The sequence below is a fragment of the Clarias gariepinus genome, chromosome 26 (genome assembly GCF_024256425.1).
Source record: "Clarias gariepinus isolate MV-2021 ecotype Netherlands chromosome 26, CGAR_prim_01v2, whole genome shotgun sequence".
Taxonomy (NCBI): domain Eukaryota; kingdom Metazoa; phylum Chordata; class Actinopteri; order Siluriformes; family Clariidae; genus Clarias; species Clarias gariepinus.
The window spans coordinates 16,578,646-16,594,904 of NC_071125.1; the positions used below are offsets into that span (position 1 = coordinate 16,578,646).

The following is a 16,259-nucleotide window of genomic DNA, read 5'->3' on the forward strand; positions in this document are numbered from 1 at the left end:
AAGTATTCCGTTGCAGAACTGTTGTCGTGGTTTTCATTGTATTCTGGTTCGGGACTACTGGGGTGGTAGTCGAGCTGAGGATGCTGTATATGTTGAGAACTTCTTGGATGCTGCTGACGTTACGCTTCCGTGCCTTTTAGGGGTAGGCGTCCAACATTGACACGCTGTTGTTTGGCGAGACTCCATCGTCAACTGTTTGGGACAACTTAAAGCGATTACTGGTTTCCGCAATCCAAGACTTCACTCTTACCATGAATTCTGTGCAGCGCGTCAATCTAGGGTGACACCAGTGGTGCTGATCGGTTTTACGCTCTTCATCCTTTGTGCACGCTTGCACTTTTACATTGCTTTCAACAAAGTCATTTAGCAGCCCTTTGTATTCGCGGCGCATGGCTTTAACATCATGCAAATTACAAGCATTGTCCATAAGCGCCTCTAGTTCATTGTATAATACGGTCAACTGACTCCACTTGCCTTCTCTGGCGTTCTTTAGTCTGTGAAGCTTGTCTGGAGAATTGTTTTTGTCGAGCACCATCACCCGCTCAGATTCGACGATGGCGACGTTGTCCTCATCGTCTGACATGGTAAAATTTAAGCAGGCAAGTCCTCTTATCGCTTTCGGTTGCTTGTCGACAGTCGATGCGCGTTTTCTAAGATCGCACGCGCGCTCTTCACTCCATGTTCACACTCTTAATTCACTTATCTTCATTTTTGCAGTGGAGAAAGCTTTTGACTTTACATATACGTGCATGTTATGCACAAGTTCTAACGCGTATCTTTTTTGTTACACAGTGTCACTCACGACTCCAGACGTTTCGTTGATTTCTTTGTCTCTTGTTTTACTTTCAACATCAAAGTACAACGGTTGTTACAGTTTCTTGCATAAATCCACTGTAATCATGACAAGTTGTTTGCTGTGTTCTGTAGCTTCGATAGATTACAGTTACAACAACTCATTTTACTGTATCTTTAAGCTTAAAGTCTCACGGTCAAAAGCTTGTCTTCTCCACACCTTTTTGTATCCTTCCGTGTCTGAACAGCCAACGTGCGTGATAGACATGCAGCTACATAACTGTGGGATGATGTCACAGAACAACTCATGAAATGATGTCACAATACAAATTACGAGTATCATACTTAATGCTTAACTAATAGACTGAAATGAAATAAACACAACAACAAATCACAAAAATGAAATATGGCCTTTACAGTCTTTATGAGAGCCAGTTTCATTATGGTGCTTGACGGATTTTGCAAATGCACTTGACAATACAGTTCTTGCATGAACTATTACAGAAAGGCTGACAACAACGCCGTGATGCAGTCAGTGTAAGATATACCACTCATCAGTGTAAGCTGAAGTCAGTGATAATGAACCAGTGCCCGCTGATGATGACCAACACATCTCCCCTTCTCTACCAGAGTGAAAATGATGCCAATCAAACTGAACAGGTGATCTGAAATAAACTCAGTAGCAGCATCAACTTATGCTAGTAAGTATTATTGTAGTCAATATTATTTCAAAACAATATTTTCTCAGCCTTATTTTAAATTGATATTGTCTACAATCATAATTAAAATGAGTTTACTAGCCCCAGCTTATGCTGCCTCTGATTTTATTCCAGCCTGCGGAACTTTAATTTCCCCTCACGCCAAAGGCATAATCTGTTAATTTAAAGAATTTCACAGCATCTGCTTTTAAAGCTTATTCTTCATGTCGTATGAAATTTCAGCTCCACCTTTTCTTTTTTGTCATTTTTCATCCATGGCAATTATTTATTCTTTGTTGTATCGAGAAAGGATCCATCTCTTTCCCTCTGTAAATTAAAAGTAAAAGGGGGCGTGGTTTCAGAACACGTATGGAGTAGGATTACATTACATTCACATGCACACAAACTTGCGTGGGGAAAAAAAGAGTTCAGAGCAAACAATAGCGTTCAGCACAAAACCTTTATCTGCCTTTTTCAGCGTCACAAAGTTATAATACAAAACATACAGTAAAAGTAAAGAAAAGGATAAAACAATAGAGCGTTAGAGGCAGCACAGCTGAGCTCACCCGGTACTCCAGACGGCCAGTCCGCCACTGCCTAGCACATTATTGCTAGCTGTAGCAGCGGTCCGCGGAGGAGGTATCTAGGGAAACTAATCAATGTTAAAGGATCAGCCAATAGGCGCGCAGGTCCAACCCACTGGCGCTGATTGACAGAACGACTCATTCTGCTAAAAAGTCGCATTATGAAATAAGTAGGCCATCGTAAAAAAAGGGGATTTTAAAATAAAAACAGCATGAATTAAATAAAACGCCTCTGCAATAATCTCTGTTATTGGGAAAAATAATGACCATGAAATATTATTTCATAATAATAAGTAAATTTATATGGCAGAGCCACGACCGGCGCGTTCCAGGTTCCGGCATTGGACCTTGGAGAGGATTCCCCCAGTGATGCGGCGCCGGCACCGGAGCAAGCTACAGCTCCGTGCCCCGTCCGCCAGCGAAGCGACCTGCAGCTGTGCCTGCCGGCCTACAACGGCGCCAGCGATCCCCACGCGTTCATCGCCCAAGTAGAGCTAGCCGCCAAATTCGCGGGCTGGTCCCCGGCAGAAACAGCCGTCTGGGTGGCCCTCTCGTTGGAGGGTGACGCGCTGCGGGCGTTGGAAGACCTCCGCTTCGGCGCAGGGGATCGTAACGAGGCCGCGGGCGAGGAGCTGGCAACCCGCATGCGGAGCGAGCGCCTCCGAGCCACTGGGGGCGTTCGCCATGGACCTGAGATCTCTCGCGCGCATAGGCTACCCGGAGTTCGGGCCCGCCCGGCAGGAGGAGCTAGCGCGCCGTGCGTTCCTGCGGGGAATGCCAGGTTGCTAGTGCCCAAAGCGCAGCCAGACATGTTAGTGGAGCGCACCAGGGGGGCGGAACTTCCGGTGGGCGCACCATGTAAACATCCGTTAGCAGACCGAACGAGAATAATGGCCGAGCTTATGCAGCGTAGGGCTAAGTCAGACACAGGCCGACACCGTGAAATCCCTGTTACACGAATTGCGGACATTTTCGCGGTTGATGAGCGCGAGTGCACACATACCGATTTGGTGTAGCACACGATTAATACAGGTAACGCAGCTCCAGTTCGGCTACATCCGAGACGTCTTCCCTTAGCTAAACGAGCTATCGCTGAACAAAAGCAAGTAGAGCTCGCTTTGCAGGACTTCCGGGTGGGGGCACCTATGGAGCGTATGGGTGTGGACATTCTTGGGCCTTTTCCCATCTCCGATCGCGGGAACCGGTATGTGCTGGTAGCCATGGATTATTTCACTAAGTGGCCAGAGGTGTTTGCTGTTCCTGACCAGAGCGCTTCCACCACGGCTCGAGTGTTGGTGGATGAGGTGTTCAGCCGATTAGGCGCCCCGGAGCAGTTGCACAGCAATCAGGGGCGTAACTTCGAGGCGGAGGTATTCGCGGCGGCGTGCGAGCGCCTTGGGGTGAAAAAGACTCGCACTACGCCCCTTCATCCGCAAAGTGACGGCCTCGTGGAACGCTTTAATCGGACACTCACCACCCAACTCTCCGTGCTTACCAGCGACCGGCAAAGGGATTGGGACGAACATTTGCCTCTCGTGCTTTGGGCTTATCGCACAGCGGTACAGGAGTCCTCACAGCTGACGCCAGCTGCGTTGATGTTTGGTCGCGAGTTGCGCACATCCGTGGACCTTGTGTTCGGGCCTCCCCCACAAGTGGATTTACCCGCGAAGCCGGGGATGGATTACTTTTGTTCCTTAAAAGACAAACTGTTCCGTGTCCACGAGCTGGCGCGTAGGCACTTGGCGAACGCCGGGGTGAAGCAGCGCCGCTTGTATGATACTCACAGCCGGGGGCTGGGGAGCAGGTTTGGGTGTATTCCCCCGGAAGAAAAAGGGGCCTCTCGCCTAAGCTTATGTCGCACTGGGTGGGCCCCTGCACGGTCGTTGCTCAGCTCTCCGACGTAGTTTACCGGGTACGGTTGACGGGGCGGTCGCGATTGGTCGTGCTCCACCGGGACCGGCTCGCTCCCTACCAGCCCTACGCCAGCGGAACCTCGAACTCTGGGGAGGCCGGTCCGCCTCAGGAGGAGGGCTGCGCCCCTCCTTCCCCCGCAAAAAGACTCCGGCGTTCCCAACGCCAGCGCGGACCACCGTCACGCCTGCTGGACTGAGTTCGCCATGGTGACCGGGGACGGTCACAGCTCGGGTGGGGGCAATGTGGCGTGGGCGGGGTTTCGGTTGGGAACCATCATGCTTTGCGGGAGGGGTTGTTATGTTGTCACCCTGTTGGGGAAAGGTGTTTGGGTTAGTGGGTTCGGCCAGGTTGTGTGTGTGTGGGTTGGAAGTGTGTCTTGTGTTTTATGACTGTTTATTGTGAATGTGCCGTTGTGTCCAGAGCGAATTAAAATACTCCCAGCCATTGCATTGGGCAGCCAGGAAGCTCACTTGTTTCTCCAAGTTCCTGCTTAGTGGTAAAAACGCTACAATATGTTCCATTACAGTATTTCACAATATCATTCTCATATTACATAGATGTATCTTAGTTATTCAGAGTTATTTATTTCATCATGTCCTATTTATTTATTTATTTTAAAACACTTTAAAGTTCCATATGAATTAAAATAGATATTTCCTATTATTTTCCACTAATTCCCTCCTGGTCATTGCACCCCACCTGTCATGTCTGTATTCCCACACTTTGAGAATCACGGGCTTACAGTGATGTAGAAGGGCATCTGACTTTACAGTTGGTTGGCAGGACAACAGCAACCTCATCCTATTTGTTAATCCTTCAATCGTGGATTCTCTTGACATTGTTCTAACAAATCACAGATTGACAATCCTACAGGATGAAGATAGCTTCTTATTGGTTAATTTGTCATTTTTCTTTGCTAACACAATCGATGTGTTAATGACACTGCAAGGTACTAAATTCACTGTGTACTTTAGTTCCCCTTGCAGGGATAACCTGCTGCTGATGCTGTGGAAATTTTACTTTTAGATTTCATTAAGAACTGTCTGGATGTGTTGAATGAAACTATAAATGTGAGTATTTTAAATAATATCTGACATCATTAAGGCATAACCACTGTCTTGTGTTTTCTTGTGTAGGGAAACAGTTGAAAACCAATTTATTCACATAATTTGTCAAACTTTTACTCAAACTATTAAAAATGCCACACTTGCTTACCTTTATTTTTATTCAACAAACTTCATAAACGGGAAGTTTTGCACATGAAAAAGTAAAAAATTTTACAACAAACTACTGAAATTAGTGTGCTTGGTTTAAGTAGTATTTCATGAAGAAAACAAAACTAATATTCCAACAGTTTAAAAGAAAATTGACAAAATCACTCTGATCACGTACTTTTTTTTCTGATGTCTTTTAAAGACAGAGAACACTCATCAACAATTATAGCTCATTCATGAAACACAAAGCTATAATCTGATTCATGCCCAGAAAAGTACATCATAACTCATCATCGTGATTAGGGAGACGTAACACTTTCCAATCACATTTCCTATTTAGAAACTATAGAAATGATCCCTGAAAGTATAGTCTTACCTTTTCACCCCTCAGACACTCACTGACCCCAAATAACACAAAAATCATGAAAATGGTAGGTTTTAACTTCTATACTTAAACAACTATACAGAAATCCACATGAACTATGCTAAAAACACAAACTATCCTTATTGCATCTAAGCATTATTTTAGATGATTTGTACTTTGAATCAAGCATCACTAAACATTTTGCAAAACAATTGTAGAACATGCACTTTTAGTTAGTCCCACAAAGTTCCTACTTTTACAAACACAAAGATTTTATAAGATTATATATCTTTTAGTAAACATTTTCTCTAGAAATACACTTTTTCTTTTAATCCTGAAACACTTAAGGTCCGCAAATAACACATAACTCATGAAAAGGGTGAATTTTAGATTATACCAAAACACAGCAATTCACCTAAACTATGCTAAAAACAAAAAGTATACTAAAGTATTGTTTTAGAGGATTTGTACTTGGGTCGAGTATTTTGTTCTTTTACTCAACTACATTTCCAGGAATACACTGTGTCTATATGGCATGAGGTTAAGGCAATTATTCATAAGAAAACTGAATGAAATGTAAGAATATTTAATTAATTCTAAATATATTGGATGAAACCCGACATAAAATGCAGTATTTAAATGATGATTTCATTTATTAATGAAAAATATTCCAAACCTGCCGATCTCTATGTGAAAAAGTTATTGCCCCTAAACCTAATACTTGGTTGTGCCACCCTTGCCAGCCACATCTCCAGTCTAGTGTTTGTAACAACTGCCAATGAGTCTTAACCTAAAGATATTTTAATTTTGAATTCAATTAAATTTTATTTGTACAGTGCTTTTAACAATTGTCCCTGTCTTAAAGCAGCATTTCCATGTAATGATGAAACACATTTTTGCTTCGCTCACTTTTCAGGGAGCACATGTCTCATATAATAATAATAATAATAATAATAATAATAATAGAAAAGTGCTGCCTGCCTTGGTGGAACTGCAGGGCACTTATTAAGTGTACTCTCTGCTTTCCTTTGACAAAATTCCACTATTCAGGACATCCTGCAATTGCACCAAAGCAGATGTAACTTCTCAGTGCCTTATCCTGGTATCGTAAGCACCTCAGATACTGTACTTGCTGCTGCTGTGAAATTTCCACACTATGAAAATTAAATGTTGAATAGTTTTTTTAAACAAAAACTAATACTATTACGAAATGTATTATATTGAAAAGCGTATAACAAAAATACTTTATTGGTTTACAAGATGTATGAAAAAATTATTACTGTAATTGTTTTACAGATTACTTGCCTGTGAATTGCTGTGTAGGTGTTTTAATGTAGAGGCTAACATCTACCATTTTCATGAATTCTGTGTTATTTGGGGTCAATCAGTGTTTAAGGAAAGAAGAAGGTAAGACTATACTTTCAGGGATCATTTCTGTAGTTTCTAACTAGGAAATGTGGTTGGAAAGTGTAATGTCTCCCTAATCACAATGATGAGTTATGGTGTACTTTTCTGAGTATGAATCAGATTATGGCGAGTGTATTATGCATAAGCTGTAATTGTTGATGAGTGTTGTGTCTTTGAAAGACATCAAAAGAAAAGTACATTATCAGAGTGATTTTGACAACTTCTTTTGAAAAACCAGTTTGAAGATTAGCTTTGTTTTGTTTAGAAATTCTGTTTGAGACGAGCACAAGAATAAAACAGAATTGATATAAAATCTGATAACTGAAGTATTAAAACTTGGCATCTGTTTTGTTTGTTAAAAAAATAAAAATATGACAGGATGCAAGAGTAATATGTTTAAACCTAAGACTAAATTACTAAAGGAAATAAAATTTCCTATATCCTACTTGGGAAATATTGGTTAAAGGAACTTCCCCACAAAACAGTTGTGTTTCCTAACAGCTTTTAACTGATGGAACTTAGTTAGGAAATTAGTAAACAGTGTAAGGATCTGTCCAATGACACAAATTTCGAAGCACTTGTGATGTGTCAAGCCAGCGGTTCAGACAGTGGGCTGTTGATACGAGTGCAGAACTCGTGCAGGTCCATGTAAGGACTGGGTCGCTCCAGAACCAAGATGAAGCAAACAGACACCTTAAACCATTCCAATAGCTCCACCAGGTTCTCACAGCGAGGTGGAATGGACACCATCTGCATCAACGCGACCTCCAGAGGCAGGCTGTGTGTTTCTCCAGGCTGAAATCGGGTTAGCACGGGTTTAGTGGGAGAGGTTTCTGAGACCTGATTGTGAAGTGTAAAGTAGGTCTACTTACCTTGCTGATGTACTCCCTGCAGACAGATTTGTCCACATATTTAATAGCAACCTGTTCACATACACCAAACATAATTAGGAAAAGTAGGAATTTCTGATGATTTCCATGTAAATGTAATTAAGTGTATACAGTACTTAATTCACAGTGTACTATAGTTGCCCTTGCAGGGATACCAGTTGCTGATCCTGTGGAAATTTCACTTTTAGATTTCATTAAGAACTGTCTGGATGTGTTAAATGAAAACTATAAATGTGAGTATTTTAAATGAAACCTGACATCATTAAGGCATAACCACGGTCTTGTGTTTTCTTGTGTGGGGAACCAGTTGAAAATCATTTTATTCACAATTTGTTAGACCTTTAGTCAGACTATTAAAGATGATACACTTACTCACCTTTATTTTAACTTAACAAACTTTATAAATGAAGAGTTTTACACACGAAATAGTATCACATTACTAAAATTATTGTGCTTATTTTAAATAGTATTTCATGGAGTAAACAAAACTAAGATTCAAACTTGATTTAAACTTTTCTTTTATAAAATCACTCTGATCATGTACTTTTCTTCTGATGTCTTAGAAAGACAGAGAACACTCATCAACAATTATAGCTCATCCATGAAACACAAAGCTATAATATGATTCATGCTCAGAACAGTACATCATAACTCATCATCGTGATTAGGGAGACGTAACACTTTCCAATCACATTTCCTAATTAGAAACTATAGAAATGATCCCTGAAAGTATAGTCTTACCTTTTCACCCCTCAGACACTCACTGACCCCAAATAACACAAAAATCATGAAAATGGTAGGTTTTAGCTTCTGTACTTAAACAACTATACAGAAATCCACATGAACTATGCTAAAAATACAAACTATCCTTAGACTAAGCATTATTTTAGATGATTTGTATTTTGAATCAAGCATCACTAACCATTTTGCAAAAAAAATGTTGTATGACGTGCATTTTTAGTTAGTTTCACAAAGTTCCGACTTTCACAAACACAGAGAGATTATATAAGATTATATATCTTTAAGAAAACATTTTCCCTAGAAATACTTTTTCTTTTAACCCTGAAACACTTAAGGTCCCCAAATAACACATAAATCATGAAAATGGTGAATTTTAGATTATACCAAAAACACAGCAATTCACCTAAACTATGCTAAAAACAAAAAGTATACTAAAGTATTATTTTAGAGGATTTGTACTTGGGTAGAGTATTTCGTGCTTTTACTCAACTACATTTCCAGGAATACACTGTGTCTATATGGCATGAGGTTAAGGCAATTATTCATAAGAAATGTAAGAATATTTAGTTAATTCTAAATATATTGGATGAAATCTGACATGAAATACAATATTTAAATGATGATTTCATTTATTAATGAAAAATATTCCAAACCTGCCGACCTCTATGTGAAAAAGTTATTGCCCCTAAACCTAATACTTGGTTGTGCCACCCTTGCCAGCCACATCTCCAGTCTAGTGTTTGTAATAACTGCCAATGAGTCTTGACCTAAAGATATTTTAATTTCAATTCAATTAAATTTTATTTGTACAGTGCTTTTAACAATTGTCACTGTCTCAAAGCAGCATTTCCATGTAATGATGAAACAGAGATTTTTGCTTCGCTCAATTTTCAGGGAGCACATGTCCCATATAATAATAATAATAATAATAGAAAAGTGATGTCTGCCTTGGTGGCTCTGCAGGGCACTTATTAAGTGTACTCTCTGCTTTCCTTTGACAAAATTCCACTATTCAGGACATCCTGCAATGGCACCAATGCAGATGTAACTTCTCAGTGCCTTATACTGGTATCGTAAGCACCTCAGATACTGTACTTGCTGCTGCTGTGAAATTTTCACACTATGGAAATTAAATGTTGACTGTTTTTTTAAACAACAACTAATACTATTATGAAATGTATTATATTGAAACACGTATAACAAAAATACTTTATTACTTTACAAGATGTATGAAAAAATTATTACTGTAATTGTTTTACAGATTACTTGCTCATGAATTGCTGAGTAAGTGTTTTTGTTTAATATAGAGGCTAACATCTACCATTTTCATGAATTCTGTGTTATTTGGGGTCAATGAGTGTCTGAGGGAAGAAGAAGGTAAGATTATACTTTCAGGGATCATTTCTAAAGTTTCTAACTAGGAAATGTGATTGGAAAGTGTTATGTCTCCCTAATCACAATGATGAGTTATGATGTTCTTTTCTGAGTATGAATCAAATTGTAGTGAGTGTGTTATGCATAAGCTATAGTTGTTGATGAGCATCATGTCTTTGAAAGACATCAAAAGAAAAGTACATGATCAGAGTGATTTTGACAACTTCTTTTGAAAAATGCGCTAAAAAATATCCACTCTGATCTACTCAAAAAAAATTAAGGTAACTTTTTGCATCAGATAATTACGTAGTTCAAGCAAGACTTAAGTCTATTTAATTTTGCAAGTAAATCCTACTTAATTTAATAATTTCCCTAGTCATTCTTTTGTGTCCATGCTACTTAACTTTAAGAGTTTCAAATATGTATTTTTAATTGAAATTTAACTATTTTTTTAAGTTTCCACATTACTTGGAGTGGGGCCTACTTTGTTTTATTTTTAAATGTCCTAGTCTCATTTAAAGTTATATATACTCACATTATCTAGTTAGGCATTTCTTATATGTTATAGTTAAAATACTAGTTGTGTAATTTTGTACTTTGAAATGCAACTTCATCCAGCACAAAACTTGAAGTAAGAACCACCCTAAAAAATACTGGGTAAATATTGCTGGGTTAATTTAACCCAGCAAAATTGGTTATTTGTTTAACCCAGCAAGATGGGTTAAATATTCAACCTAAATGCTAAGTCACATTTAACTATAATGCTGGGTTAATTTTACCATCAGTAAAAAAAAAAAAATATGAATAAAAAAAATGTCTATTAAACAGTTAAAATACTTTGATATACTGGTCTATTACAAAAAAACTTCCAAGTTTTGCAAACCATACATATATGCAATAAACATCATACTATTAAATGTTCCTAGAAAAAATATTTATTTTTCAAAAGCACAAGAACAGATAATCAACAGCAAGATCATTACCATACTATTACTCACAAGGGCAGAATGGAGTAATTGCACAAATAGGCTGAGGCAGCTTCTACAGAGCAGGATCTCTGTGACTCCAAATATCTTTTTTTCAGAACACAACTATCCAGCCCTGGTCTCATTTTAACATACAAACACTGTCTATGACGTTTCAAGTAGGCCTCGCTATTTCATAGCAACATTACAAAAAGTCCTATACAGGAGCACACTCCTTTGGATAGTTAATGTCAAAAATATAAAATGTCTTTAAGCACACATCAACCGCCCCAAGTAGTGTGCATTGCTCCAGAGCCTGTCCCACCAGAATGTCGAATGCCTAAGAGCAGCGCTGGTCATTTTCTTTCAACGTCAGGATGTAGGGGTACGGCCTTGACCCTTCAGCCTGCTGGAGGTATTTCACCATGTTGGTTCCAACCTTAGAAAGAAAAAAAAATGAAAGAAAGTAAACAATTTTGTTGAATAGCAAGGATTAAACTGAATAAAACTATTAATTTAGTGTGTAATAGGATTGATACTAAATAAAAAATGACAAAGCTGTCCAATAAGATAGGGTATAGGTAACCTGAAACAAAAACATGGAGACAGCTACTACCAAAAATAAAACAGCAAAATAAGCATGGCTTTTAGGATAAAGTCTTTTTATATGTCAGACTAGTTGATCTTGTGGTCTGCTTTGATTTTAAGCTAATTACCGAAAAAAATGTCATAGCTGGGGTCATACTGGCACAGTCACCCAAATATTAAGACTTTCATCTAGTAGTTACCTGTTCAGCTGTGGTACTTTTTCCTGTAGTTGGCATGTTGACTAGTTAATTTAGCCTGAGTCACAAGCAACTTTGGTTAAAGAGGGCTACCTGGTTAGCTTACATGCAATTACTGGTGATACATTTGCATACTTATCAAAGGGGGAAAGGTGTAAAATATTGTTATACCTCGGGAGAAATTTGACCACGGAGTAAATTACTAACTAGTGAAAAACGGGAGGTTAGCAGGTGTGTATATTTGTGAGACGATCAGTGTTTTGTAACACCCCAGCATTTTATTCTCACAAGCAGTGAGATTAATAAAGTTCTAATCTTAATGTGTTTGCTAACGCTAGTAACCTAACTAAATGCCTGCGTCATGCTAGCACTACAGTTAACGGTTTAGCGTTCATTCATCACTTCAGCATCTTCGTCACTTCGCAAACATTCTACAGAGAAAGATAAAAAGCTCAGACATCTTATCCGTTTCTTTCACACACAGCTGGGGTTCTTTGGCTAACTATAGCAGCTACTGTCAGCTAAATTATCTTACCTCAGACCAGCCTGAAAGTTTAAGTGTAACCTTAACACGGTAACAGTAATAAATCTTACATATAGTAATACTTTTTCAGTCATATGTGACTTAGGTGAGTGAACATGTGTATACAGACCTTGTATTTAACGCCATTTTCCCTTAAATGCCCGAGGAGGATGAACCGTCATCAGCGGTGTGGGAGCTCAAGAGAGACACGAAGCTCTGACTGACAGCCGCTGAATCCACCGGTGAACTTTGGGGGGGGGAGCCAAGCAAACTTCAACCCAGCAGCTGGGTTACACAAAAACTACCCAACTCTCTGTAAATAACCCAGAAAAATTACCCAAGAGCGGCAACCCAGCGTTTGGGTAGAAAAAACAACCCGTTAGGACTTCCGGTTGAGTGTTGATGGAGTAGGACGTGAGTTTGGGAGCTCCCACCGATTTTGATTAAATTGTTATTCATTTGCGCTTTTTGGGCATAATTTTAGTCCTGTTTTATTCTGTAGTTCGTTGAGTTGAGGGGTTTTACTCGGGACTGCAGCAAAAAGTATTAAAACTCGCAGTACAATTCAAACACAACTGAGGCCTAGTTTGCAAGCCGCGACCACATCCTCGAGTGAGTCATCACCTGTAAAGCCTCCCTCGAGCCAAGCTAATCCGGATATGGATGCTCTTAAAGTCGATTTGTTAGCCTCGCTGAGGAAAGATATCGCCGATATTTTTAAAAAAGAACTTCAGGATACTCTCGGTGATGTTTTGTCTACTATTAAATTCGACTTGCAAGCGGTGAAAACGCAGCTGGCGATGGATAAAGCTGCTAATGATGCTATCGTGTCCGAGCTAAAAGGTACGGTCAGGGAGATGGAGCACGCGCTTACTGTGTGCTCGGACGACATAGCCGAGATGAAAAATACTATTAAGTGCCTCACAGCTAACGTAACCCAGTTGGAAAATAAATGTGAAGACTTGGAGTCTAGGTCGCGCCGTAACAATGTTAGGATAGTGGGAGTACCGGAGGGCCCTGACACGTGCACCACTGCGGCCGTGGCCTTCTTGCTGAAGGAAGCCTTTAATCTGGAGAAGGAGCCGCTTTTGGATCGTTCCCACAGGACCCTCCAACCCACACCTAAGCCCGGCGACCGTCCACGATCCATTGTATGTAGGTTTCATTACCACACTGACTGTGTTGACATTTTACGTCGCGCTAGAGAACGCCGACAGATTAAAGTTGGAGACCAGACCATCTCAGTCTTTCCTGACTACACTGCTAAGATAGCACGCGCTCGGGCTGCATTTAATACGGTCAGGCAGCAGCTGCGTGGCATTGAAGGTGTTCGGTACGGCCTGTTTCATCCAGCGCGACTTCGTATCACATATAAGGGTGTTGAGAAGAACTTTGTGTCAGCGGAGGAAGCCAGTGATTATGTCAAAACTGTGAAACGCTGTAAACTAACTTAAAGAACAAAAACAAAGAAAAGGTGGTCGGAGCAGTCGTGACGGCAGCCGACCTCACCGGCGCCATCTTGGAATCCAATTTGAATTTGATTTACAGAGCAGGATCTCTGTGACTCCAAATATCTTTTTTGCAGAACAAAACTATCCAGCCCTGGTCTTATTTTAACATACAAACACTGTCTATGACTTTTCAAGTAGGCCTCGCTATTTCATAGCAACATTACAAAAAGTCCTATACAGGAGCACACTCCTTTGGATAGTTAATGTCAAAAATACTTTAATAGTGCCAACCTCAAACGTGCAGCGCCAAACTTTTATCAGCACATCACTTGCCCCACCAGGGGCGAAAGGACACTGGACCACTGCTATACAACGGTCAAGGACGGCTACAAGGCACAATCTTGTCCACCGTTTGGTAAATCCGACCACGCCGCCATCTTCCTCATGCCAAAATACAAACAAAGGCTGAAACAGGAAGTTCCGGTTCAGAGGGAGGTCGCGCGCTGGACGGACCAATCGGTGGCCGCGTTACAGGACGCACTCGATGACGCAGACTGGGACATGTTCAGAAACAGCTCCGATGGTGACGTCAGCGTGTTTACGGAAGCGGTTGTGGGATTCATCGGGAAATTAGCGGACGATACCGTAGAAAAAAAGACTATTAAAATGTTTCCCAACCAGAAGCCGTGGGTGGATAAAACCATCCGCGACGCTCTGAGATCTCGCACCACTGCCTACAACACGGGACTCGCGTCGGGGGACATGGAACCGTACAAGGCTGCGTCATACAGCGTCCGGAAGGCGGTGAAAGAGGCGAAGCAGCGCTACGGGAGGAAACTAGAGTCACAACTCCAACAGAGTGACTCTAGGAGCCTGTGGCAGGGACTAAGGACAATAACGGATTATAAAGCACCAACATCCGGTATGATAAACGTAGACGTGTCTCTGGCAGATGAGCTGAACACTTTCTATGCTCGCTTCGAGGCTGCAGCTAAGGACGCTAGCGATGCTAATGCTAGCGGCGCTAACGGCTGCAGACAGGAAGTCACTGCCAGCACCGGAAGCGCGTTCATCATCACCGAGCATGACGTGAGGAGAGCCTTCAAGAGAGTGAACACCAGGAAAGCAGCAGGACCAGACGGCATCTCAGGCCGTATTCTCAGAGCCTGCGCAGACCAGCTAGCACCTGTGTTCACTGAGATATTCAACATCTCTTTATCTCAGTCGGTGATCCCCACATGCTTCAAAGAGTCCATTATTGTTCCTGTCCCAAAGAAACCTCATCCTGCTTCCCTCAATGATTATCGCCCTGTAGCCCTCACTTCAGTAGTGATGAAGTGCTTTGAACGCCTGGTCAGAGACTTCATCATCTCTTCACTACCAGACACACTCGACCCACTACAGTTTGCTTATCGTCCAAACCGTTCCACGGACGATGCAATCTCTCATCTCCTCCCTACATCTCTCACTCACCTGGACACTCGGAGGGGGAATTATGTGAAAATGCTCTTCATCGACTACAGTTCTGCATTTAATACCATAATTCCCTCCACACTTACCACCAAGCTGGAGCACCTGGGACTCAGCTCATTTATGTGTCAGTGGATCTCCAACTTCCTAACTGGCAGACCACAGGCAGTAAGGATGGGCGGACATGTCTCAGCCTCCCTCACTCTCAGCACTGGAGCCCCCCAGGGTTGTGTTCTGAGCCCCCTGCTGTACTCTCTGTACACCCACGACTGCGTGGCCACTACCAGCTCCACCACCATCATCAAGTTTGCTGACGACACTGTTGTGGTGGGCCTGATCACGAACAACGATGAGACGGCCTACCTGGAGGAGGTTGGAAATCTGGAGAACTGGTGCCAGAGAAACAATCTCCTCCTGAATGTCAGTAAGACAAAGGAGCTGATAGTGGACTTTAGTACAAAGCAGGTGAGGAACTACCGGACCCCCGTCATCAACAGCAGCCCAGTGAAGAGAGTGGACCGCTTCAGATACCTCGGTGTTCGCATCACGCAGGACCTGGCATGGTCCTGTCACATCAACACCAAGGTAAAAAAAGCCCGGCAGCGTCTCTACCACCTTAGACGCTTGAGAGACTTTAGACTGCCCTCCAAGGTGCTCAGGAATTTCTACTCCTGCACCATCGAGAGCATCCTGACGGGAAATATCACGACCTGGTTCGGGAACAGCACCATGCAGGACAGACGAGCTCTACAGAGGGTGGTGCGATCAGCTGAGCGCATCATCCGCATCGAGCTCCCTGACCTGCAATCGATTTACAGCAAGCGGTGCTTGACCAAGGCCAGGAAGATCGTGAAGGACCTCAGCCACCCCAATAACGGACTGTTTACTCTGTTGCGGTCTGGGAAGCGATTCCGCTCCTTGAAGGCCAACACAGAGAGACTGAGAAGGAAGCTTCTTCCCGCAGGCGATAAGGTCTCTCAACCACAACCACACCACTATGCAGAACTACACAATATTTTCATAATTGGTCAAATCTATCAATCTTCTTACATCCATGAACACTATGGACAATTACACGCTCACCTTC

General features: G+C 41.8%; 1 protein-coding gene and 4 non-coding genes across 5 annotated transcripts; 2 read left to right on the plus strand and 3 right to left on the minus strand.

Moving 5' to 3' along the window:
• Positions 1-5,362: 5,362 nt before the first annotated feature.
• Positions 5,363-5,576, minus strand: LOC128514606 (small nucleolar RNA U3). The gene has a single exon (XR_008356554.1). It is a non-coding gene; the product is annotated as a small nucleolar RNA U3 (small nucleolar RNA).
• A 1,399-nt stretch (positions 5,577-6,975) lies between these two features.
• On the plus strand, positions 6,976-7,185 carry LOC128514603 (small nucleolar RNA U3). Its single transcript, XR_008356551.1, has one exon. It is a non-coding gene; the product is annotated as a small nucleolar RNA U3 (small nucleolar RNA).
• Positions 7,186-7,561: 376 nt separating this feature from the next.
• LOC128513870 (serine/threonine-protein kinase pim-3-like) lies at positions 7,562-8,652 on the minus strand. Its single transcript, XM_053487423.1, has 3 exons — positions 8,605-8,652; positions 7,846-7,938; positions 7,562-7,768 (listed from the first exon to the last, which is right to left on the minus strand). The coding sequence occupies exons 1-3, from the start codon at positions 8,650-8,652 to the stop codon at positions 7,562-7,564; spliced, it is 348 nt and encodes a 115-aa protein (XP_053343398.1).
• On the minus strand, positions 8,390-8,602 carry LOC128514583 (small nucleolar RNA U3). Its single transcript, XR_008356533.1, has one exon. It is a non-coding gene; the product is annotated as a small nucleolar RNA U3 (small nucleolar RNA).
• A 1,331-nt stretch (positions 8,653-9,983) lies between the features above and the next one.
• LOC128514525 (small nucleolar RNA U3) lies at positions 9,984-10,193 on the plus strand. Its single transcript, XR_008356483.1, has one exon. It is a non-coding gene; the product is annotated as a small nucleolar RNA U3 (small nucleolar RNA).
• The last annotated feature ends 6,066 nt before the right edge of the window (positions 10,194-16,259 follow it).

Coding starts and splice junctions, on each gene's coding strand:
- LOC128513870 (XM_053487423.1), bottom strand. CDS start 8,652: ATGATTTTTGTGTTATTTGGGGTCAGTGAGTGTCTGAGGGGTGAAAAG. Junction 7,939..8,604: donor AGTGTCTGAGGGGTGAAAAG/GTAAGACTATAC, acceptor GGAAATCATCAG/AAATTCCTACTTTTCCTAAT. Junction 7,769..7,845: donor GCAGGGAGTACATCAGCAAG/GTAAGTAGACCT, acceptor ACCCGATTTCAG/CCTGGAGAAACACACAGCCT.